The sequence below is a fragment of the Oncorhynchus kisutch genome, linkage group LG15 (genome assembly GCF_002021735.2).
Source record: "Oncorhynchus kisutch isolate 150728-3 linkage group LG15, Okis_V2, whole genome shotgun sequence".
In the NCBI taxonomy this organism is placed as follows: Eukaryota; Metazoa; Chordata; class Actinopteri; order Salmoniformes; family Salmonidae; genus Oncorhynchus; species Oncorhynchus kisutch.
In genome coordinates, this window is record NC_034188.2 from 2110300 (window position 1) to 2133975 (window position 23676).

The following is a 23676-nucleotide window of genomic DNA, read 5'->3' on the forward strand; positions in this document are numbered from 1 at the left end:
GTGTAGTCAGTACTCCCTGTGGTGTAGTCAGTACTCCCTGTGGTGTAGTCAGTACTCCCTGTGGTGTAGTCAGCATTCCCTGTGGTGTAGTCAGCATTCCCTGTGGTGTAGTCAGTTTTCCCTGTGGTGCAGTCAGTATTCCCTGTGGTGTAGTCAGTACTCCCTGTGGTGTAGTCAGTACTCCCCGGGGTGTAGTCAGTATTCCCCATGGTGTAGTCAGTATTCCCTGTGGTGTAGTCAGTACTCCCTGTGGTGTAGTCAGTACTCCCTGTGGTGTAGTCAGTACTCCCTGTGGTGTAGTCAGTGAAAGAAAACCCATAAAAACAAAAAAAGGTGGTCACCCTTTTGGTCACTTTATTAAATGTTATTTTAAATACTTTTCAAGATAGTAGCAGTCAGATTAATCAATGAATGGCAACAAAAACAAGTTGGTGAATTTGCTAAACATGAGAAGAACATTCTTGGTAGAGTAGAGTGGGAGGGCGACAGGCTACATTTCAGAATTACACCTTACTGTGCAAACGGAGGAACTCCGTCTCCGGTCGAACAGGTCAGACAGTCATCACTTCCTCCGACAACACTGACTTTTATTTAGGAAAATAAACATGTGCCTTAGTAGAGAACAGGTAGCCTGGGTGGAGACTATAGTAGAGAACAGGTAGCCTGGGTGGAGACTATAGTAGAGAACAGGTAGCCTGGGTGGAGACTATAATAGAGAACAGGTAGCCTGGGTGGAGACTATAATAGAGAACAGGTAGCCTGGGTGTCGACTATAGTAGAGAACAGGTAGCCTGGGTGGAGACTATAGTAGAGAACAGGTAGCCTGGGAGGAGACTATAGTAGAGAACAGGTAGCCTGGGTGGAGACTATAGTGGAGAACAGGTAGCCTGGGTGGAGACTATAGTGGAGAACAGGTAGCCTGGGTGTCGACTATAGTAGAGAACAGGTAGCCTGAGTGGAGACTATAGTCCTGAGCTAACCAGCTAACTCCGGTCTGGTGCTGCTAACCAGCTAACCCAGGACTGGTGCTGCTAGCCAGCTAACCCCGGTCTGGTGCTGCTAGCCAGCTAACCCCGGTCTGGTGCTGCTAACCAGCTAACCCAGGTCTGGTGCTGCTAACCAGCTAACCCAGGTCTGGTGCTGCTAACCAGCTAACCCAGGTCTGGTGCTGCTAACCAGCTAACCCAGGACTGGTGCTGCTAACCAGCTAACCCAGGACTGGTGCTGCTAGCCAGCTAACCCAGGACTGGTGCTGCTAGCCAGCTAACCCAGGTCTGGTGCTGCTAGCCAGCTAACCCAGGTATGGTGCTGCTAGCCAGCTAACCCCGGTCTGGTGCTGCTAGCCAGCTAACCCAGGTCTGGTGCTGCTAACCAGCTAACCCAGGTCTGGTGCTGCTAACCAGCTAACCCAGGTCTGGTGCTGCTAACCAGCTAACCCAGGTCTGGTGCTGCTAACCAGCTAACCCAGGTCTGGTGCTGCTAACCAGCTAACCCAGGTCTGGTGCTGCTAACCAGCTAACCCAGGTCTGGATAAGGAATGGCCCACTGGAATCTCAATTAGAATAATGTTTTTGAAAGGATCGGGTCCTGATTTAAAAGCTACACGGTGTCAAACTTCAGTCCTTTGTGGCTCAGTTGATCCGGGCACCTGCAACGTCAAGACGGTGAATTTGATTCCCGCTGGGTTCACCCATAATGAAATAAAAGAGCTGGACATGACCTTGCTTGGTGAAGCACCCCGACCTCCCCCTCCTCTACCCAGTCGACCAGGTCAGACAACCTCCTGTCGACCAGGTCAGACAACCTCCTGTCGACCAGGTCAGACAACCTCCTGTCGACCCGGTCAGACAACCTCCTGTCGACCCGGTCAGACAACCTCCTGTCGACCCGGTCAGACAACCTCCTGTCGACCCGGTCAGACAACCTCCTGTCGACCCGGTCAGACAACCTCCTGTCGACCCGGTCAGACAACCTCCTGTCGACCCGGTCAGACAACCTCCTGTCGACCCGGTCAGACAACCTCCTGTCGACCCGGTCAGACAACCTCCTGTCGACCCGGTCAGACAACCTCCTGTCGACCCGGTCAGACAACCTCCTGTCGACCCGGTCAGACAACCTCCTGTCGACCCGGTCAGACAACCTCCTGTCGACCCAGTCCTCCACCAGGGTTGGATTAGGATGCAACAAGTGGAACAGAAAGAGAAGGATGAACAGCACCCTGGGATATGGAGCTACGCTAGGCAACAACTTGACAACAAGAGCATGAGCTTTACAAAGAGAGAGAGTCCCGGGGAAGTGAGCGAGGGGTGAGAGACAGGGGGGGGGGGGGGGGGGGCAGTGTGTTTTAACGACAAGAGCATTCCATATTACCATCATAATAACCATGAGACAAACAGTGGAAATAGTAAGAGCCACAAGCTGATAGAAAAATCATTCTCAAATCTCATTTACACAAAACTTTAGGAAATGGAAATAAAGGCCCTAATTTTTATTGAATGTTATAGTTTTTTCTTGTCATGGCTATGCATCAAAATCTCCCAAAATAGTTTGAGGACACCAGCACCGCTAGCATGCGTGTCCGTCCGCTAGCCTGCGTGTCCGCCCGCTAGCCTGCGTGTCCGCCCGCTAGCCTGCGTGTCCGCCCGCTAGCCTGCGTGTCCGCCCGCTAGCCTGCGTGTCCGTCCGCTAGCCTGCGTGTCCGTCCGCTAGCCCTGCGTGTCCGTCCGCTAGCCTGCGTGTCCGTCCGCTAGCCTGCGTGTCCGCCCGCTAGCCTGCGTGTCCGTCCGCTAGCCTGCGTGTCCGTCCGCTAGCCTGCGTGTCCGTCCGCTAGCCTGCGTGTCCGTCCGCTAGCCCGCTAGCCTGCGTGTCCGTCCGCTAGCCCGCTAGCCTGCGTGTCCGCCCGCTAGCCTGCGTGTCCGCCCGCTAGCCTGCGTGTCCGCCCGCTAGCCTGCGTGTCCGTCCGCTAGCCTGCGTGTCCGTCCGCTAGCCCGCTAGCCTGCGTGTCCGCCCGCTAGCCCGCTAGCCTGCGTGTCCGCCCGCTAGCCCGCTAGCCTGCGTGTCCGCCCGCTAGCCCGCTAGCCTGCGTGTCCGCCCGCTAGCCCGCTAGCCTGCGTGTCCGCCCGCTAGCCTGCGTGTCCGCCCGCTAGCCTGCGTGTCCGCCCGCTAGCCTGCGTGTCCGCCCGCTAGCCTGCGTGTCCGCCCGCTAGCCTGCGTGTCCGCCCGCTAGCCTCCGTGTCCGCCCGCTAGCCTCCGTGTCCGCCCGCTAGCCTGCGTGTCCGCCCGCTAGCCTGCGTGTCCGCCCGCTAGCCTGCGTGTCCGCCCGCTAGCCTGCGTGTCCGTCCGCTAGCCTGCGTGTGGAGGGAGGGTTCTATAGAGGGATCGCATCTTGTAGCTGTTTAATATCCTAAAATAGTCCTGTCACCAATTAGTCAGCACTATGGTCCCACTCTGGGGGTTCTTTAGATAGACAGGCATTCATTAAAATTTTATAAAAAACACAACTTACAGAATAATCTATTCATTAAACAACCCCTTCTTTAAGGGGACAGAATAACGCAATGCTTAACGGTTTTCCTTTAAATACATGTGAACTATAGAAGAGAACTTGAATAACATTAATGCGGTATATACAGAATCTCAAATGAAATAGCTAAAACCCCTTCATATAGTCCCTATACAAGTCATGTCGTTCCCTGCTTCAGGAGACAGGAGAGCTGGAGGGAGTGGTGAGGGGCTCCGAGACCCTTCTCTCTGTGTCGTCTCTCACCTCCCTAGTGAAGAAGGGTTGTAAGGCAGCGGCTACGTTCCCAGATCACACACCTATATCCCCTACATAGTGCACTACTTCTAGCCAAAACCCTAGGGCACCATCTAGTGCACTACATAGGAGACAGAGCAGCATTAGGGAGCAGCCTACTGAGACATCGAGGGGGCAGTCTGGGTCACAAATGGAACCATATTCGCTACATTGGTCTAACGTTGCGCACTCAGCCAATATGGATAGTGGATAGTGCACTATGTAGGGCACGCCCTGGGTCCCCCTCCCCTTACAGGTTGCCCTTGGAGGGGCCGGGGTTCTTGCCGCCCATAGAGGGGTGGGTGGGATGACCCTGTAGCGCCCCCAGCTGTTGGTACAACCCCAAGAGTTCCATCTGGCTCATCCCTCCAGCTCCCAGCATGCCGTTCATCTGGCTCATCAGCTGGGCCTGGTTGGCCATGGCGATCTGCTGCTCTCTCACCTTCCTGTTGGTGATCACCTTCTGAACGTACATCATTAGCTGTGGAGGGGAGGGAGGGAGAGGTTAGGACTTCAGAAGTTCCATCAGAGAGAGACAGATGGAGAGAGAGAGGTCAGGACTTCAGGTTCCATCAGAGAAAGACAGATGGAGAGAGAGAGGTCAGGACTTCTGAAGTTCCATCAGAGAGAGATGGAGAGAGAGGTTAGGACTTCTCAGGTTCCATCAGAGAGAGAAGTCAGGACTTCTCAGGATCCATCAGAGAGACAGATGGAGGGAGAGAGGTCAGGACTTCTCAGGTTTCATCAGAGAGACAGATGGAGAGAGAGAGGTCAGGACTTCTCAGGTTCCATCAGAGAGAGATGGAGAGAGAGAGGTCAGGACTTCTCAGGTTTCATCAGAGAGACAGATGGAGGGAGAGAGGTCAGGACTTATCAGGTTTCATCAGAGAGACAGATGGAGGGAGAGAGGTCAGGACTTCTCAGGTTCCATCAGAGAGACAGATGGAGAGAGAGAGGTCAGGACTTCTCAGGTTCCATCAGAGAGAGATGGAGAGAGAGGTCAGGACTTCAGGTTCCATCAGAGAGAGATGGAGAGAGAGGTTAGGACTTCAGGTTCCATCAGAGAGAGGTCAGGACTTCTCAGGATCCATCAGAGAGAGACGGAGAGAGAGAGGTTAGGACTCCTCAGGTTCCATCAGAGAGAGACGGAGAGAGAGGTCACGACTTGTCAGGTTCCATCAGAGAGACAGATGGAGGGAGGGGTCAGGACTTCTCAGGTTCCATCAGAGAGACAGATGGAGGGAGAGAGGTCAGGACTTCTCAGGTTCCATCAGAGAGAGAGAGAGATCAGGACTTGTCAGGTTCCGTCAGAGAGACAGATGGAGGGAGGGGTCAGGACTTGTCAGGTTCCATCAGAGAGAGAGATGGGGAGAGAGAGGTCAGGACTTGTCAGGTTCCATCAGAGAGAGAGATGGAGAGAGAGGTCAGGACTTCTCAGGTCCCATCAGAGAGAGAGGTTAGAGAGGCTAGGTGGTGGTCAGCCTGAACACTAGTAAAAGAAGCAGGAGAGATTAAGATAGCAGGTGGAAAGAAAACGTGTAAAGTTGTGATCTTACAGTCTGTTGCTTATTGAGGACGTCTCTGTAGACAGCTTCTCTGTGTTTGAGCTCCATCTCTACACTGGCCTGTCTCCCCAGAGCCATGGCCTGGACCTGGGACTCCGTGAGGGCTGGGTTCTCCTTCCACTGGAGAAGAGAGGAGAGTGGGGAGAGGAAGAGGAGAGTGGGGAAAGGAGAGTGGGGAGAGGAGAGTGGGGAGAGGAGAGTGGGGAGAGGAAGAGGAGAGTGGGGAGACGAGAGGAAGAGGAGAGTGGGGAAAGGAGAGTGGGGAGAGGAGAGTGGGGAGAGGAAGAGGAGAGTGGGGAGAGGAGAGGAAGAGGAGAGTGGGGAGAGGAGAGTGGGGAGAGGAGAGTGGGGAGAGGAGAGTGGGGAGAGGAAGAGGCGAGTGGGGAGAGGAAGAGGAGAGTGGGGAGAGGAAGAGGAGAGTGGGGAGAGGAAGAGGAGACTGGTCACAGCACGGACAACACACAGTCCTAACAAACCATTAAACATCTTCACACCTGAAGTCTTCAACATAGGTTCTACGGGGGAGAATAAACGCTGAAGTGATGGTAGGTAGGACTCCAGCAGCAAAACAAACCCCCCCCCCTCCCTCCACTCACCCTCTCTCCATCCACCTCTCCCTCTCTCCATCCATCCCTCCCTCTCCATCCATCCCTCCCTCCCTCTCTCCATCCCTCCCTCCCTCCCTCCCTCTCTCCATCCATCCCTCCCTCCATCCCTACCTCCCTCCCTCCCTCCCTCCCTCCATCCATCCATCCCTCCCTCTCTCCCTCCATCCATCCCTCCCTCCCTCCCTCCCTCTCTCCATCCATCCCTCCCTCTCTCCATCCATCCCTCCCTCTCCATCCATCCCTCCCTCTCTCCATCCATCCCTCCCTCTCTCCATCCATCCCTCCCTCTCTCCATCCATCCCTCCCTCTCTCCATCCATCCCTCCCTCTCTCCATCCATCCCTCCCCCTCTCCATCCATCCCTCCCTCTCCATCCATCCCTCCCTCTCCATCCATCCCTCCCTCTCTCCATCCATCCATCCCTCCCTCTCTCCATCCATCCCTCCCTCTCCATCCCTCCCTCTCTCCATCCCTCCTCCCTCCCTCCCTCTCTCCATCCATCCCTCCCTCTCTCCATCCATCTCTCCCTCTCTCCATCCATCCCTCCCTCTCTCCATCCATCCCCCCCTCTCTCCATCCCTCCCTCTCTCCATCCATCCATCCCTCTCTCTCCATCCATCCCTCCCTCCTCCATCCATCCATCCATCCATCCATCCCTCTCTCCATCCATCCCTCCCTCCATCCCTCTCTCCATCCATCCATCCCTCTCTCCATCCATCCCTCCCTCCATCCCTCTCTCCATCCATCCATCCCTCTCTCCATCCATCCCTCCCTCCATCCCTCTCTCCATCCATCCATCCCTCCCTCTCCATCCATCCATCACTCCCTCCCTCCCTCTCTCCATCCATCCCTCCCTCTCTCCATCCATCCCTCCCTCTCTCCATCCATCCCTCCCTCCATCCACCCCTCCCTCCATCCACCCCTCCCTCCCTCTCTCCATCCATCCTCCCTCTCTCCATCCATCTCTCCCTCTCTCCATCCATCCCTCCCTCTCTCCATCCATCCCTCCCTCTCTCCATCCATCCCTCCCTCTCCATCCATCCATCCCTCCCTCCCTCTCCATCCATCCATCCCTCCCTCTCTCGATCCATCCCTCCCTCTCTCCATCCATCCATCCATCCCTCCCTCCCTCTCTCCATCCATCCCTCCCTCTCTCTCTCCATCCATCCCTCCCTCTCCATCCATCCCTCCCTCTCTCCATCCATCCCTCCCTCTCTCCATCCCTCCATCCATCCCTCCCTCCATCCATCCCTCCCTCCCTCCCTCCCTCCCTCTCTCCATCCATCTCTCCCTCTCTCCCTCCCTCCCTCCCTCCCTCCATCCATCCCTCCCTCCATCCCTCCCTCCCTCTCTCCATCCATCCCTCCCTCCCTCTCTCCATCCATCCCTCCCTCCCTCTCTCCATCCATCCCTCCCTCCCTCTCTCCATCCATCCCTCCCTCCCTCTCTCCATCCATCCCTCCCTCCCTCCCCTCCCTCCCTCCCTCCCTCCCTCCCTCCCTCCATCCCTCCCTCCCTCCCTCCCTCCCTCCCTCCCTCCCTCCCTCCCTCCATCCCTCCCTCCATCCCTCTCTCCCTCCCTCTCTCCCTCCCTCTCTCCCTCCCTCCCTCTCTCCCTCCCTCCCTCTCTCCCTCCCTCTCTCTCTCCCTCCCTCTCTCCATCCCTCCCTCTCCCTCCCTCCCTCTCTCCATCTCTCCATCCCTCCCTCCCTCTCTCCATCCCTCCCTCCCTCTCTCCCTCCCTCTCTCCATCCCTCCCTCCCTCTCTCCATCCCTCCCTCCCTCTCTCCCTCTCTCTCTCTCCCTCCCTCTCTCTCTCCCTCTCCATCCCTCCCTCCCTCTCTCTCTCTCCCTCTCTCTCTCTCTCCCTCCATCTCTCTCTCCCTCCCTCTCTCCCTCCACTCACCACTCTCCCGATGGTGTCCTCTAGAGATTCTCTGGGGAGGAACTTGAGAGCGTTGGTGGCCTCCATCACCTTCTGACGGCCCTGGTTGATCAACTCCTACAGACATAGGAAAGGGTAACGTTTCTGCCCCAGCCTATCTCAAGGGATGCTGGGAAATCCCCATTAAAACCAGATCCAATAGAAACATCAAAACACACATTCCAGTGGTCCGGCCCTACTTAACCCTCAAAATACACTGCTCAAAAAAATAAAGGGAACACTAAAATAACACATCCTAGATCTGAATGAATGAAATATTCTTATTAAATACTTTTTTCTTTACATAGTTGAATGTGCTGACAACAAAATCACACAAACATTATCAATGGAAATCAAATTTATCAACCCCTGGAGGTCTGGATTTGGAGTCATTAAAGTGGAAAACCACACTATAGGCTGATCCAACTTTGATCTAATGTCCTTAAAACAAGTCAAAATGAGGCTCAGTAGTGTGTGTGGCCTCCACGTGCCTGTATGACCTCCCGACAACGCCTGGGCATGCTCCTGATGAGGTGGCGGATGGTCTCCTGAGGGATCTCCTCCCAGACCTGGACTAAAGCATCCATCAACTCCTGGACAGTCTGTGGTGCAACGTGGCGTTGGTGGATGGAGCGAGACATGATGTCCCAGATGTGCTCAATTGGATTCAGCTCTGGGGAACGGGCGGGCCAGTCTCTATAGCATCAATGCCTTCCTCTTGCAGGAACTGCTGACACACTCCAGCCACATGAGGTCTAGCATTGTCTTGCATTAGGAGGAACCCAGGGCCAACCGCACCAGCATATGGTCTCACAAGGGGTCTGAGGATCTCATCTCGGTACCTAATGGCAGTCAGGCTACCTCTGGCGAGCACATGGAGGGCTGTGCGGCCCCCCAAAGAAATGCCACCCCACACCATGACTGACCCACCGCCAAACCAGTCATGCTGGAGGATGTTGCAGGCAGCAGAACGTTCTCCACGGCGTCTCCAGACTGTCACGTCTGTCACATGTGCTCAGTGTGAACCTGCTTTCATCTGTGAAGAGCACAGGGCGCCAGTGGTGAATTTGCCAATCTTGGTGTTCTCTGGCAAATGCCAAACGTCCTGCACGGTGTTGGGCTGTAAGCACAACCCCCACCTGTGGACGTCGGGCCCTCATACCACCCTCATGGAGTCTGTTTCTGACTGTTTGAGCAGACACATGCACATGTGGCCTGCTGGAGGTCCATTTTGCAGGGCTCTGGCAGTGCTCCTCCTGCTCCTCCTTGCACAAAGGCGGAGGTAGCAGTCCTGCTGCTAGGTTGTTGCCTCCTACAGCCTCCTCCACATCTCCTGATGTACTGGCCTGTCTCCTGGTAGCGCCTCCATGGTCTGGACACTACGCTGACAGACACAGCAAACCTTCTTGCCACAGCTCACATTGATGTGCCATCCTGGATGAGCTGCACTACCTGAGCCACTTGTGTGGGTTGTAGACTCCGTCTCATGCTACCACTAGAGTGAAAGCACCGCCAGCATTCAAAAGTGACTAAAACATCAGCCAGGAAGCATAGAAACAGAGAAGTGGTCTGTGGTCACCACCTGCAGAACCACTCCTTTATTGGTGGTGTCTTGCTAATTGCCTATAATTTACACCTGTTGTCTATTCCATTTGCACAACAGCATGTGAAGTGTATTGTCAATCAGTGTTGCTTCCTAAGTGGACAGTTTGATTTCACAGAAGTGTGATTGACGTGGAGTTACATTGTGTTGTTTAAGTGTTCCCTTTATTTTTTTGAGCTGTGTATATAGAACGCATACTTAGAGTTACTGGGTTAACTACATAGAACCACTACATAGAGGACTGGGTTAACTACATAGAACCACTAAATAGAGTTACTGGGTTAACTACATAGAACCACTACATAGAACCACTACATAGAGGACTGGGTTAACTACATAGAACCACTACATAGAGGACTGGGTTAAATACATAGAACCACTACTTAGAGGACTGGGTTAACTATATAGAACCACTACATAGAGGACTGGGTTAACTAGATAGAACCACTACATAGAGGACTGGGTTAACTAGATAGAACCACTACATAGAGGACTGGGTTAACTACATAGAACCACTACATAGAGGCCTGGGTTAACTACATAGAACCACTACATAGAGGACTGGGTTAACTATATAGAACCACTACATAGAGGACTGGGTTAACTAGATAGAACCACTACATAGAACCACTACATAGAGGAATGGGTTAACTATATAGAACCACTACATAGAGGACTGGGTTAACTAGATAGAACCACTACATAGAACCACTACATAGAGGACTGGGTTAACTATATAGAACCACTACATAGAACCACTACATAGAGGACTGGGTTAACTAGATAGAACCACTACATAGAACCACTACATAGAGGACTGGGTTAACTAGATAGAACCACTACATAGAGGACTGGGTTAACTACATAGAACCACTACATAGAGGACTGGGTTAACTAGATAGAACCACTACTTAGAGGACTGGGTTAACTAGATAGAACCACTACATAGAGGAATGGGTTAACTAGATAGAACCACTACTTAGAGGACTGGGTTAACTAGATAGAACCACTACATAAAACCACTACATAGAGGAATGGGTTAACTAGATAGAACCACTACATAGAGGAATGGGTTAACTAGATAGAACCACTACATAGAGGAATGGGTTAACTAGATAGAACCACTACATAGAGGACGGGGTTAACTAGATAGAACCACTACATAGAACCACTACATAGAGGAATGGGTTAACTAGATAGAACCACTACATAGAGGACTGGGTTAACTAGATAGAACCACTACATAGAGGACTGGGTTAACTATATAGAACCACTACATAGAACCACTACATAGAGAAATGGGTTAACTATATAGAACCACTACTTAGAGGACTGGGTTAACTAGATAGAACCACTACATAAAACCACTACATAGAGGACTGGGTTAACTACATAGAACCACTACATAGAGGAATGGGTTAACTAGATAGAACCACTACATAGAGGACTGGGTTAACTATATAGAACCACTACATAGAACTACTACATAGAGGACTGGGTTAACTATATAGAACCACTACATAGAGGACTGGGTTAACTAGATAGAACCACTACATAGAACCACTACATATAACCACTACATAGAACCACTACTTAGAGGAATGGGTTAACTATATAGAACCACTACATAGAGGACTGGGTTAACTATATAGAACCACTACATAGAACCACTACATAGAGGACTGGGTTAACTATATAGAACCACTACATAGAGGACTGGGTTAACTAGATAGAACCACTACATAGAGGACTGGGTTAACTATATAGAACCACTACATAGAGGACTGGGTTAACTATATAGAACCACTACATAAAACCACTACATAGAGGAATGGGTTAACTAGATAGAACCACTACATAGAACCACTGCATAGAGGACTGGGTTAACTAGATAGAACCACTACATAAAACCACTACATAGAGGACTGGGTTAACTATATAGAACCACTACATAGAACCACTACATAGAGGACTGGGTTAACTAGATAGAAACACTACATAGAGGACTGGGTTAACTATATAGAACCACTACATAGAGGACTGGGTTAACTACATAGAACCACTACATAGAGGACTGGGTTAACTAGATAGAACCACTACATAGAACCACTACATAGAGGACTGGGTTAACTAGATAGAACCACTACATAGAACCACTACATAGAGGACTGGGTTAACTACATAGAACCACTACATAGAGGACTGGGTTAACTACATAGAACCACTACATAGAGGACTGGGTTAACTAGATATAACCACTACATATAACCACTACATAGAGGACTGGGTTAACTAGATAGAACCACTACTTAGAGGACTGGGTTAACTAGATAGAACCACTACATAGAACCACTACATAGAGGACTGGGTTAACTATATAGAACCACTACTTAGAGGACTGGGTTAACTAGATAGAACCACTACATAGAGGACTGGGTTAACTATATAGAACCACTACATAGAACCACTACTTAGAGGACTGGGTTAACTAGATAGAACCACAACATAGAGGACTGGGTTAACTATATAGAACCACTACATAGAGGACTGGGTTAACTATATAGAACCACTACATAGAGGACTGGGTTAACTACATAGAACTACTACATAGAGGACTGGGTTAACTATATAGAACCACTACATAGAACCACTACATAGAGGACTGGGTTAACTATATAGAACCACTACATAAAAGCACTACATAGAGGAATGGGTTAACTAGATAGAACCACTACTTAGAGGACTGGGTTAACTAGATAGAACCACTAGATAGAGGAATGGGTCAACTAAATAGAACCACTACATTGAGGAATGGGTTAACTAGATAGAACCACTACATAGAGGACTGGGTTAACTAGATAGAACCACTACATAAAACCATTACATAGAGGACTGGGTTAACTATATAGAACCACTACATAGAGGACTGGGTTAACTATATAGAACCACTACATAGAGGACTGGGTTAACTATATAGAACCACTACATAGAGGACTGGGTTAACTAGATAGAACCACTACATAGAACCACTACATAAAACCACTACTTAGAGGACTGGGTTAACTATATAGAACCACTACATAAAACCACTACATAGAGGACTGGGTTAACTATATAGAACCACTACATAGAACCACTACTTAGAGGACTGGGTTAACTAGATAGAACCACTACATAGAGGCATGGGTTAACTACATAGAACCACTACATAGAGGAATGGGTTAACTAGATAGAACCACTACATAAAACCACTACATAGAGGACTGGGTTAACTATATAGAACCACTACATAGAACCACTACTTAGAGGACTGGGTTAACTAGATAGAACCACTACATAGAGGAATGGGTTAACTAAATAGAACCACTACATTGAGGAATGGGTTAACTAGATAGAACCACTACATAGAACCACTACATAGAGGAATGGGTTAACTATATAGAACCACTACTTAGAGGACTGGGTTAACTAGATAGAACCACTACATAAAACCACTACATAGAGGAATGGGTTAACTAGATAGAACCACTACGTAGAGGACTGGGTTAACTAGATAGAACCACTACTTAGAGGACTGGGTTAACTAGATAGAACCACTACATAGAACCACTACATAGAGGACTGGGTTAACTAGATAGAACCACTACATAGAACCACTACATAGAGGACTGGGTTAACTAGATAGAACCACTACATAGAACCACTACATAGAGGAATGGGTTAACTATATAGAACCACTACTTAGAGGACTGGGTTAACTAGATAGAACCACTACATAAAACCACTACATAGAGGAATGGGTTAACTACATAGAACCACTACATAGAGGACTGGGTTAACTACATAGAACCACTACATAGAGGACTGGGTTAACTATATAGAACCACTACATAAAAGCACTACATAGAGGAATGGGTTAACTAGATAGAACCACTACTTAGAGGACTGGGTTAACTAGATAGAACCACTACATAGAGGAATGGGTTAACTAAATAGAACCACTACATTGAGGAATGGGTTAACTAGATAGAACCACTACTTAGAGGACTGGGTTAACTAGATAGAACCACTACATAGAACCACTACATAGAGGAATGGGTTAACTATATAGAACCACTACTTAGAGGACTGGGTTAACTAGATAGAACCACTACATAAAACCACTACATAGAGGAATGGGTTAACTAGATAGAACCACTACATAGAGGACTGGGTTAACTAGATAGAACCACTACTTAGAGGACTGGGTTAACTAGATAGAACCACTACATAGAACCACTACATAGAGGACTGGGTTAACTAGATAGAACCACTACATAGAACCACTACATAGAGGACTGGGTTAACTAGATAGAACCACTACATAGAACCACTACATAGAGGACTGGGTTAACTACATAGAACCACTACATAGAGGACTGGGTTAACTACATAGAACCACTACATAGAGGACTGGGTTAACTATATAGAACCACTACATAAAAGCACTACATAGAGGAATGGGTTAACTATATAGAACCACTACATAGAGGACTGGGTTAACTAGATAGAACCACTACATAGAACCACTACATAGAGGACTGGGTTAACTATATAGAACCACTACATAGAGGACTGGGTTAACTATATAGAACCACTACATAGAGGACTGGGTTAACTAGATAGAACCACTACATAGAACCACTACATAGAGGACTGGGTTAACTATATAGAACCACTACATAAAACCACTACTTAGAGGACTGGGTTAACTATATAGAACCACTACATAGAGGACTGGGTTAACTAGATAGAACCACTACATAGAACCACTACATAGAACCACTACTTAGAGGAATGGGTTAACTATATAGAACCACTACATAGAGGACTAGGTTAACTATATAGAACCACTACATAGAACCACTACATAGAGGAATGGGTTAACTATATAGAACCACTACATAGAGGACTGGGTTAACTATATAGAACCACTACTTAGGGGACTGGGTTAACTATATAGAACCACTACATAGAGGAATGGGTTAACTAGATAGAACCACTACATAAAACCACTACATAGAGGACTGGGTTAACTAGATAGAACCACTACATAAAACCACTACATAGAGGACTGGGTTAACTATATATAACCACTACATAGAACCACTACATAGAGGACTGGGTTAACTAGATAGAACCACTACATAGAGGACTGGGTTAACTATATAGAACCACTACATAGAGGACTGGGTTAACTATATAGAACCACTACATAGAGGACTGGGTTAACTACATAGAACCACTACATAGAGGACTGGGTTAACTAGATAGAACCACTACATAGAACCACTACATAGAGGACTGGGTTAACTAGATAGAACCACTACATAGAGGCATGGGTTAACTACATAGAACCACTACATAGAGGAATGGGTTAACTAGATAGAACCACTACATAAAACCACTACATAGAGGACTGGGTTAACTATATAGAACCACTACATAGAACCACTACTTAGAGGACTGGGTTAACTAGATAGAACCACTACATAGAGGAATGGGTTAACTAAATAGAACCACTACATTGAGGAATGGGTTAACTAGATAGAACCACTACTTAGAGGACTGGGTTAACTAGATAGAACCACTACATAGAACCACTACATAGAGGAATGGGTTAACTATATAGAACCACTACTTAGAGGACTGGGTTAACTAGATAGAACCACTACATAAAACCACTACATAGAGGAATGGGTTAACTAGATAGAACCACTACAGAGAGGACTGGGTTAACTAGATAGAACCACTACTTAGAGGACTGGGTTAACTAGATAGAACCACTACATAGAACCACTACATAGAGGACTGGGTTAACTAGATAGAACCACTACATAGAACCACTACATAGAGGACTGGGTTAACTAGATAGAACCACTACATAGAACCACTACATAGAGGACTGGGTTAACTACATAGAACCACTACATAGAGGACTGGGTTAACTACATAGAACCACTACATAGAGGACTGGGTTAACTATATAGAACCACTACATAAAAGCACTACATAGAGGAATGGGTTAACTAGATAGAACCACTACTTAGAGGACTGGGTTAACTAGATAGAACCACTAGATAGAGGAATGGGTCAACTAAATAGAACCACTACATTGAGGAATGGGTTAACTAGATAGAACCACTACATAGAGGACTGGGTTAACTAGATAGAACCACTACATAAAACCATTACATAGAGGACTGGGTTAACTATATAGAACCACTACATAGAGGACTGGGTTAACTATATAGAACCACTACATAGAGGACTGGGTTAACTATATAGAACCACTACATAGAGGACTGGGTTAACTAGATAGAACCACTACATAGAGGACTGGGTTAACTATATAGAACCACTACATAGAACCACTACATAGAGGAATGGGTTAACTATATAGAACCACTACTTAGAGGACTGGGTTAACTAGATAGAACCACTACATAAAACCACTACATAGAGGACTGGGTTAACTACATAGAACCACTACATAGAGGAATGGGTTAACTAGATAGAACCACTACATAGAGGACTGGGTTAACTATATAGAACCACTACATAGAACTACTACATAGAGGACTGGGTTAACTATATAGAACCACTACATAGAGGACTGGGTTAACTAGATAGAACCACTACATAGAACCACTACATATAACCACTACATAGAACCACTACTTAGAGGAATGGGTTAACTATATAGAACCACTACATAGAGGACTGGGTTAACTAGATAGAACCACTACATAGAGGACTGGGTTAACTATATAGAACCACTACATAGAGGACTGGGTTAACTATATAGAACCACTACATAAAACCACTACATAGAGGAATGGGTTAACTAGATAGAACCACTACATAGAACCACTACATAGAGGACTGGGTTAACTAGATAGAACCACTACATAAAACCACTACATAGAGGACTGGGTTAACTATATAGAACCACTACATAGAACCACTACATAGAGGACTGGGTTAACTAGAAAGAAACACTACATAGAGGACTGGGTTAACTATATAGAACCACTACATAGAGGACTGGGTTAACTACATAGAACCACTACATAGAGGACTGGGTTAACTAGATAGAACCACTACATAGAACCACTACATAGAGGACTGGGTTAACTACATAGAACCACTACATAGAACCACTACATAGAGGACTGGGTTAACTACATAGAACCACTACATAGAGGACTGGGTTAACTACATAGAACCACTACATAGAGGACTGGGTTAACTAGATAGAACCACTACATATAACCACTACATAGAGGACTGGGTTAACTAGATAGAACCACTACTTAGAGGACTGGGTTAACTAGATAGAACCACTACATAGAACCACTACATAGAGGACTGGGTTAACTATATAGAACCACTACTTAGAGGACTGGGTTAACTAGATAGAACCACTACATAGAGGACTGGGTTAACTATATAGAACCACTACATAGAACCACTACTTAGAGGACTGGGTTAACTAGATAGAACCACAACATAGAGGACTGGGTTAACTATATAGAACCACTACATAGAGGACTGGGTTAACTATATAGAACCACTACATAGAGGACTGGGTTAACTACATAGAACTACTACATAGAGGACTGGGTTAACTAGATAGAACCACTACATAGAGGAATGGGTTAACTATATAGAACCACTACATAAAACCACTACATAGAGGACTGGGTTAACTATATAGAACCACTACATAGAACCACTACTTAGAGGACTGGGTTAACTAGATAGAACCACTACATAGAGGCATGGGTTAACTACATAGAACCACTACATAGAGGAATGGGTTAACTAGATAGAACCACTACATAAAACCACTACATAGAGGACTGGGTTAACTATATAGAACCACTACATAGAACCACTACTTAGAGGACTGGGTTAACTAGATAGAACCACTACATAGAGGCATGGGTTAACTACATAGAACCACTACATAGAGGAATGGGTTAACTAGATAGAACCACTACATAAAACCACTACATAGAGGACTGGGTTAACTATATAGAACCACTACATAGAACCACTACTTAGAGGACTGGGTTAACTAGATAGAACCACTACATAGAGGAATGGGTTAACTAAATAGAACCACTACATTGAGGAATGGGTTAACTAGATAGAACCACTACTTAGAGGACTGGGTTAACTAGATAGAACCACTACATAGAACCACTACATAGAGGACTGGGTTAACTAGATAGAACCACTACATAGAACCACTACATAGAGGACTGGGTTAACTAGATAGAACCACTACATAGAACCACTACATAGAGGACTGGGTTAACTACATAGAACCACTACATAGAGGACTGGGTTAACTACATAGAACCACTACATAGAGGACTGGGTTAACTATATAGAACCACTACATAAAAGCACTACATAGAGGAATGGGTTAACTATATAGAACCACTACATAGAGGACTGGGTTAACTAGATAGAACCACTACATAGAACCACTACATAGAGGACTGGGTTAACTATATAGAACCACTACATAGAGGACTGGGTTAACTATATAGAACCACTACATAGAGGACTGGGTTAACTAGATAGAACCACTACATAGAACCACTACATAGAGGACTGGGTTAACTATATAGAACCACTACATAGAACCACTACTTAGAGGAATGGGTTAACTATATAGAACCACTACATAGAGGACTAGGTTAACTATATAGAACCACTACATAGAACCACTACATAGAGGAATGGGTTAACTATATAGAACCACTACATAGAGGACTGGGTTAACTATATAGAACCACTACTTAGGGGACTGGGTTAACTATATAGAACCACTACATAGAGGAATGGGTTAACTAGATAGAACCACTACATAAAACCACTACATAGAGGACTGGGTTAACTAGATAGAACCACTACATAAAACCACTACATAGAGGACTGGGTTAACTATATAGAACCACTACATAGAACCACTACATAGAGGACTGGGTTAACTAGATAGAACCACTACATAGAGGACTGGGTTAACTATATAGAACCACTACATAGAGGACTGGGTTAACTATATAGAACCACTACATAGAGGACTGGGTTAACTACATAGAACCACTACATAGAGGACTGGGTTAACTAGATAGAACCACTACATAGAGGACTGGGTTAACTAGATAGAACCACTACATAGAACCACTACATAGAGGACTGGGTTAACTATATAGAACCACTACTTACGAGGACTGGGTTAACTAGATAGAACCACTACATAAAACCACTACATAGAGGACTGGGTTAACTATATAGAACCACTACATAGAACCACTACTTAGAGGACTGGGTTAACTAGATAGAACCACAACATAGAGGACTGGGTTAACTATATAGAACCACTACATAGAGGACTGGGTTAACTACATAGAACTACTACATAGAGGACTGGGTTAACTATATAGAACCACTACATAAAACCACTACATAGAGGACTGGGTTAACTATATAGAACCACTACATAGAACCACTACTTAGAGGACTGGGTTAACTAGATAGAAGCACTACATAGAGGCATGGGTTAACTACATAGAACCACTACATAGAGGAATGGGTTAACTAGATAGAACCACTACATAAAACCACTACATAGAGGACTGGGTTAACTATATAGAACCACTACATACAACCACTACTTAGAGGACTGGGTTAACTAGATAGAACCACTACATAGAGGAATGGGTTAACTACATAGAACCACTACATAGAGGAATGGGTTAACTAGATAGAACCACTACTTAGAGGACTGGGTTAACTACATAGAACCACTACATAGAACCACTACATAGAGGAATGGGTTAACTATATAGAACCACTACATAGAGGACTGGGTTAACTACATAGAACCACTACATAGAGGACTGGGTTAACTATATAGAACCACTACATAGAGGACTGGGTTAACTATATAGAACCACTACATAGAGGACTGGGTTAACTAGATAGAACCACTACATAGAGGACTGGGTTAACTATATAGAACCACTACATAGAACCACTACATAGAACCACTACATAGAGGCATGGGTTAACTAGATAGAACCACTACATAAAACCATTACATAGAGGACTGGGTTAACTATATAGAACCACTACATAGAGGACTGGGTTAACTATATAGAACCACTACATAGAGGACTGGGTTAACTATATAGAACCACTACATAGAGGACTGGGTTAACTAGATAGAACCACTACATAGAACCACTACATAAAACCACTACTTAGAGGACTGGGTTTACTATATAGAACCACTACATAGAGAACTGGGTTAACTAGATAGAACCACTACATAGAACCACTACATAGAGGACTGGGTTAACTATATAGAACCACTACATAGAGGACTGGGTTAACTATATAGAACCACTACATAGAGGACTGGGTTAACTATATAGAACCACTACATAGAACCACTACATAAAACCACTACATAGAGGACTGGGTTAACTATATAGAACCACTACATAGAACCACTACATAGAGGACTGGGTTAACTATATAGAACCACTACATAGAGGACTGGGTTAACTACATAGAACCACTACATAGAGGACTGGGTTAACTACATAGAACCACTACATAGAGGACTGGGTTAACTATATAGAACCACTACATAGAGGACTGGGTTAACTAGATAGAACCAATACATAGAGGACTGGGTTAACTAGATAGAACCACTACATAGAGGACCGGGTTAACTATATAGAACCACTACATAGAGGACTGGGTTAACTAGATAGAACCACTACATAGAGGACTGGGTTAACTACATAGAACCACTACATAGAGGACTGGGTTAACTATATAGAACCACTACATAGAGGACTGGGTTAACTAGATAGAACCACTACATAGAACCACTACATAGAGGAATGGGTTAACTATATAGAACCACTACATAAAACCACTACATAGAGGTTGGGTTAACTATATAGAACCACTACATAGAGGAATGGGTTAACTATATAGAACCACTACATAGAGGACTGGGTTAACTAGATAGAACAACTACATAGAACCACTACATAGAGGAATGGGTTAACTATATAGAGCCACTACATAGAGGACTGGGTTAACTAGATAGAACCACTACATAGAGGAATGGGTTAACTAGATAGAACCACTACATAAAACCACTACTTAGAGGACTGGGTTAACTATATAGAACCACTACATAGAACCACTACATAGAGAAATGGGTTAACGATATAGAACCACTACATAAAACCACTACATAGAGGCATGGGTTAACTATATAGAACCACTACATAGAGGACTGGGTTAACTAGATAGAACCACTACATAGAACCACTACATAGAGGACTGGGTTAACTAAATAGAACCACTACATAGAGGACTGGGTTAACTATATAGAACCACTACATAGAGGACTGGGTTAACTATATAGAACCACTACATAGAGGACTGGGTTAACTATATAGAACCACTACATAGAGGACTGGGTTAACTAGATAGAGCCACTACATAAAACCACTACATAGAGGACTGGGTTAACTAGATAGAACCACTACATAGAACCACTACTTAGAGGACTGGGTTAACTATATAGAACCACTACATAGAGGACTGGGTTAACTATATAGAACCACTACATAGAGGACTGGGTTAACTATATAGAACCACTACATAGAGGACTGGGTTAACTATATAGAACCACTACATAGAGGACTGGGTTAACTACATAGAACCACTACATAGAGGACTGGGTTAACTATATAGAACCACTACATAGAGGACTGGGTTAACTATATAGAACCACTACATAGAGGACTGGGTTAACTATATAGAACCACTACATAGAGGACTGGGTTAACTACATAGAACCACTACATAGAGGAATGGGTTAACTATATAGAACCACTACATAGAGGACTGGGTTAACTATATAGAACCACTACTTAGAGGTCTGGGTTAACTAGATAGAACCACTACATAAAACCACTACATAGAGGAATGGGTTAACTAGATAGAACCACTACTTAGAGGACTGGGTTAACTAGATAGAACCACTACATAAAACCACTACATAGAGGACTGGGTTAACTAGATAGAATCACTACATAAAACCACTACATAGAGGACTGGGTTAACTAGATAGAACCACTACATAGAACCACTACATAGAGGACTGGGTTAACTAGATAGAACCACTACATAGAGGACTGGGTTAACTATATAGAACCACTACATAGAACTACTACATAGAGGACTGGGTTAACTATATAGAACCACTACATAGAGGACTGGGTTAACTATATAGAACCACTACATAGAGGACTGGGTTAACTATATAGAACCACTACATAGAACTACTACATAGAGGACTGGGTTAACTATATAAAACCACTACATAGAGGACTGGGTTAACTAGATAGAACCACTACATAGAACCACTACATAGAGGACTGGGTTAACTATATAGAACCACTACATAAAACCACTACTTAGAGGACTGGGTTAACTATATAGAACCACTACATACAGGACTGGGTTAACTAGATAGAACCACTACATAGAAACACTACATAGAACCACTACATAGAACCACTACTTAGAGGAATGGGTTAACTATATAGAACCACTACATAGAGGACTGGGTTAACTATATAGAACCACTACATAGAACCACTACATAGAGGAATGGGTTAACTAGATAGAACCACTACATAAAACCACTACATAGAGGACTGGGTTAACTATATAGAACCACTACTTAGAGGACTGGGTTAACTACATAGAACCACTACATAGAACCACTACATAGAGGAATGGGTTAACTATATAGAACCACTACATAGAGGACTGGGTTAACTATATAGAACCACTACATAGAGGACTGGGTTAACTAGATAGAACCAAATCTAAAAGGACTGGGTTAACTATATAGAACAACTACATAGAACCACTACATAGAGGAATGGGTTAACTATATAGAACCACTACATAGAGGACTGGGTTAACTAGATAGAACCACTACATAGAACCACTACATAGAGGAATGGGTTAACTAGATAGAACCACTACATAGAGGACTGGGTTAACTAGATAGAACCACTACATAAAACCACTACTTAGAGGACTGGGTTAACTATATAGAACCACTACATAGAACCACTACATAGAGGAATGGGTTAACTATATAGAACCACTACATAAAACCACTACATAGAGGGATGGGTTAACTATATAGAACCACTACATAGAACCACTACATAGAGGACTGGGTTAACTAGATAGAACCACTACATAGAGGACTGGGTTAACTAGATAGAACCACTACATAGAACCACTACATAGAGGACTGGGTTAACTATATAGAACCACTACATAGAGGACTGGGTTAACTATATAGAACCACTACATAGAGGACTGGGTTAACTATATAGAACCACTACATAGAACTACTACATAGAGGACTGGGTTAACTATATAGAACCACTACATAGAGGACTGGGTTAACTATATAGAACCACTACATAGAGGCCTGGGTTAACTACATAGAACCACTACATAGAGGACTGGGTTAACTATATAGAACCACTACATAGAGGACTGGGTTAACTATATAGAACCACTACATAGAGGACTGGGTTAACTATATAGAACCACTACATAGAGGACTGGGTTAACTACATAGAACCACTACATAGAGGACTGGGTTAACTACATAGAACCACTACATAGAGGACTGGGTTAACTATATAGAACCACTACATAGAGGACTGGGTTAACTATATAGAACCACTACTTAGAGGACTGGGTTAACTAGATAGAGCCACTACATAAAACCACTACATAGAGGACTGGGTTAACTAGATAGAACCACTACATAGAACCACTACTTAGAGGACTGGGTTAACTATATAGAACCACTACATAGAGGAATGGGTTAACTATATAGAACCACTACATAGAGGACTGGGTTAACTATATAGAACCACTACATAGAGGACTGGGTTAACTAGATAGAACCACTACATAGAACCACTACATAGAACCACTACTTAGAGGAATGGGTTAACTATATAGAACCACTACATAGAGGACTGGGTTAACTAT

The 23676-nt window shown here is 45.4% G+C and overlaps 1 protein-coding gene across 7 annotated transcripts in view; it reads right to left on the bottom strand.

Annotated features, from left to right (window-relative positions):
- Positions 1-332: 332 nt before the first annotated feature.
- Positions 333-23676, bottom strand: part of LOC109886797 (transcriptional regulator ATRX-like) — a 122846-nt gene continuing 99502 nt past the window's right edge. For all 7 annotated transcript variants that reach the window (XM_031789470.1, XM_031789473.1, XM_031789468.1 and 4 more), the window contains 3 exons: positions 7875-7970; positions 5353-5481; positions 333-4277 (listed from right to left, as the gene is read on the bottom strand). In XM_031789470.1, coding sequence (XP_031645330.1) covers positions 4047-4277; positions 5353-5481; positions 7875-7970 — 456 coding nt within the window. In that variant the 3' untranslated portion in view covers positions 333-4046. The remainder of the gene's footprint in view (positions 4278-5352; positions 5482-7874; positions 7971-23676) is intronic.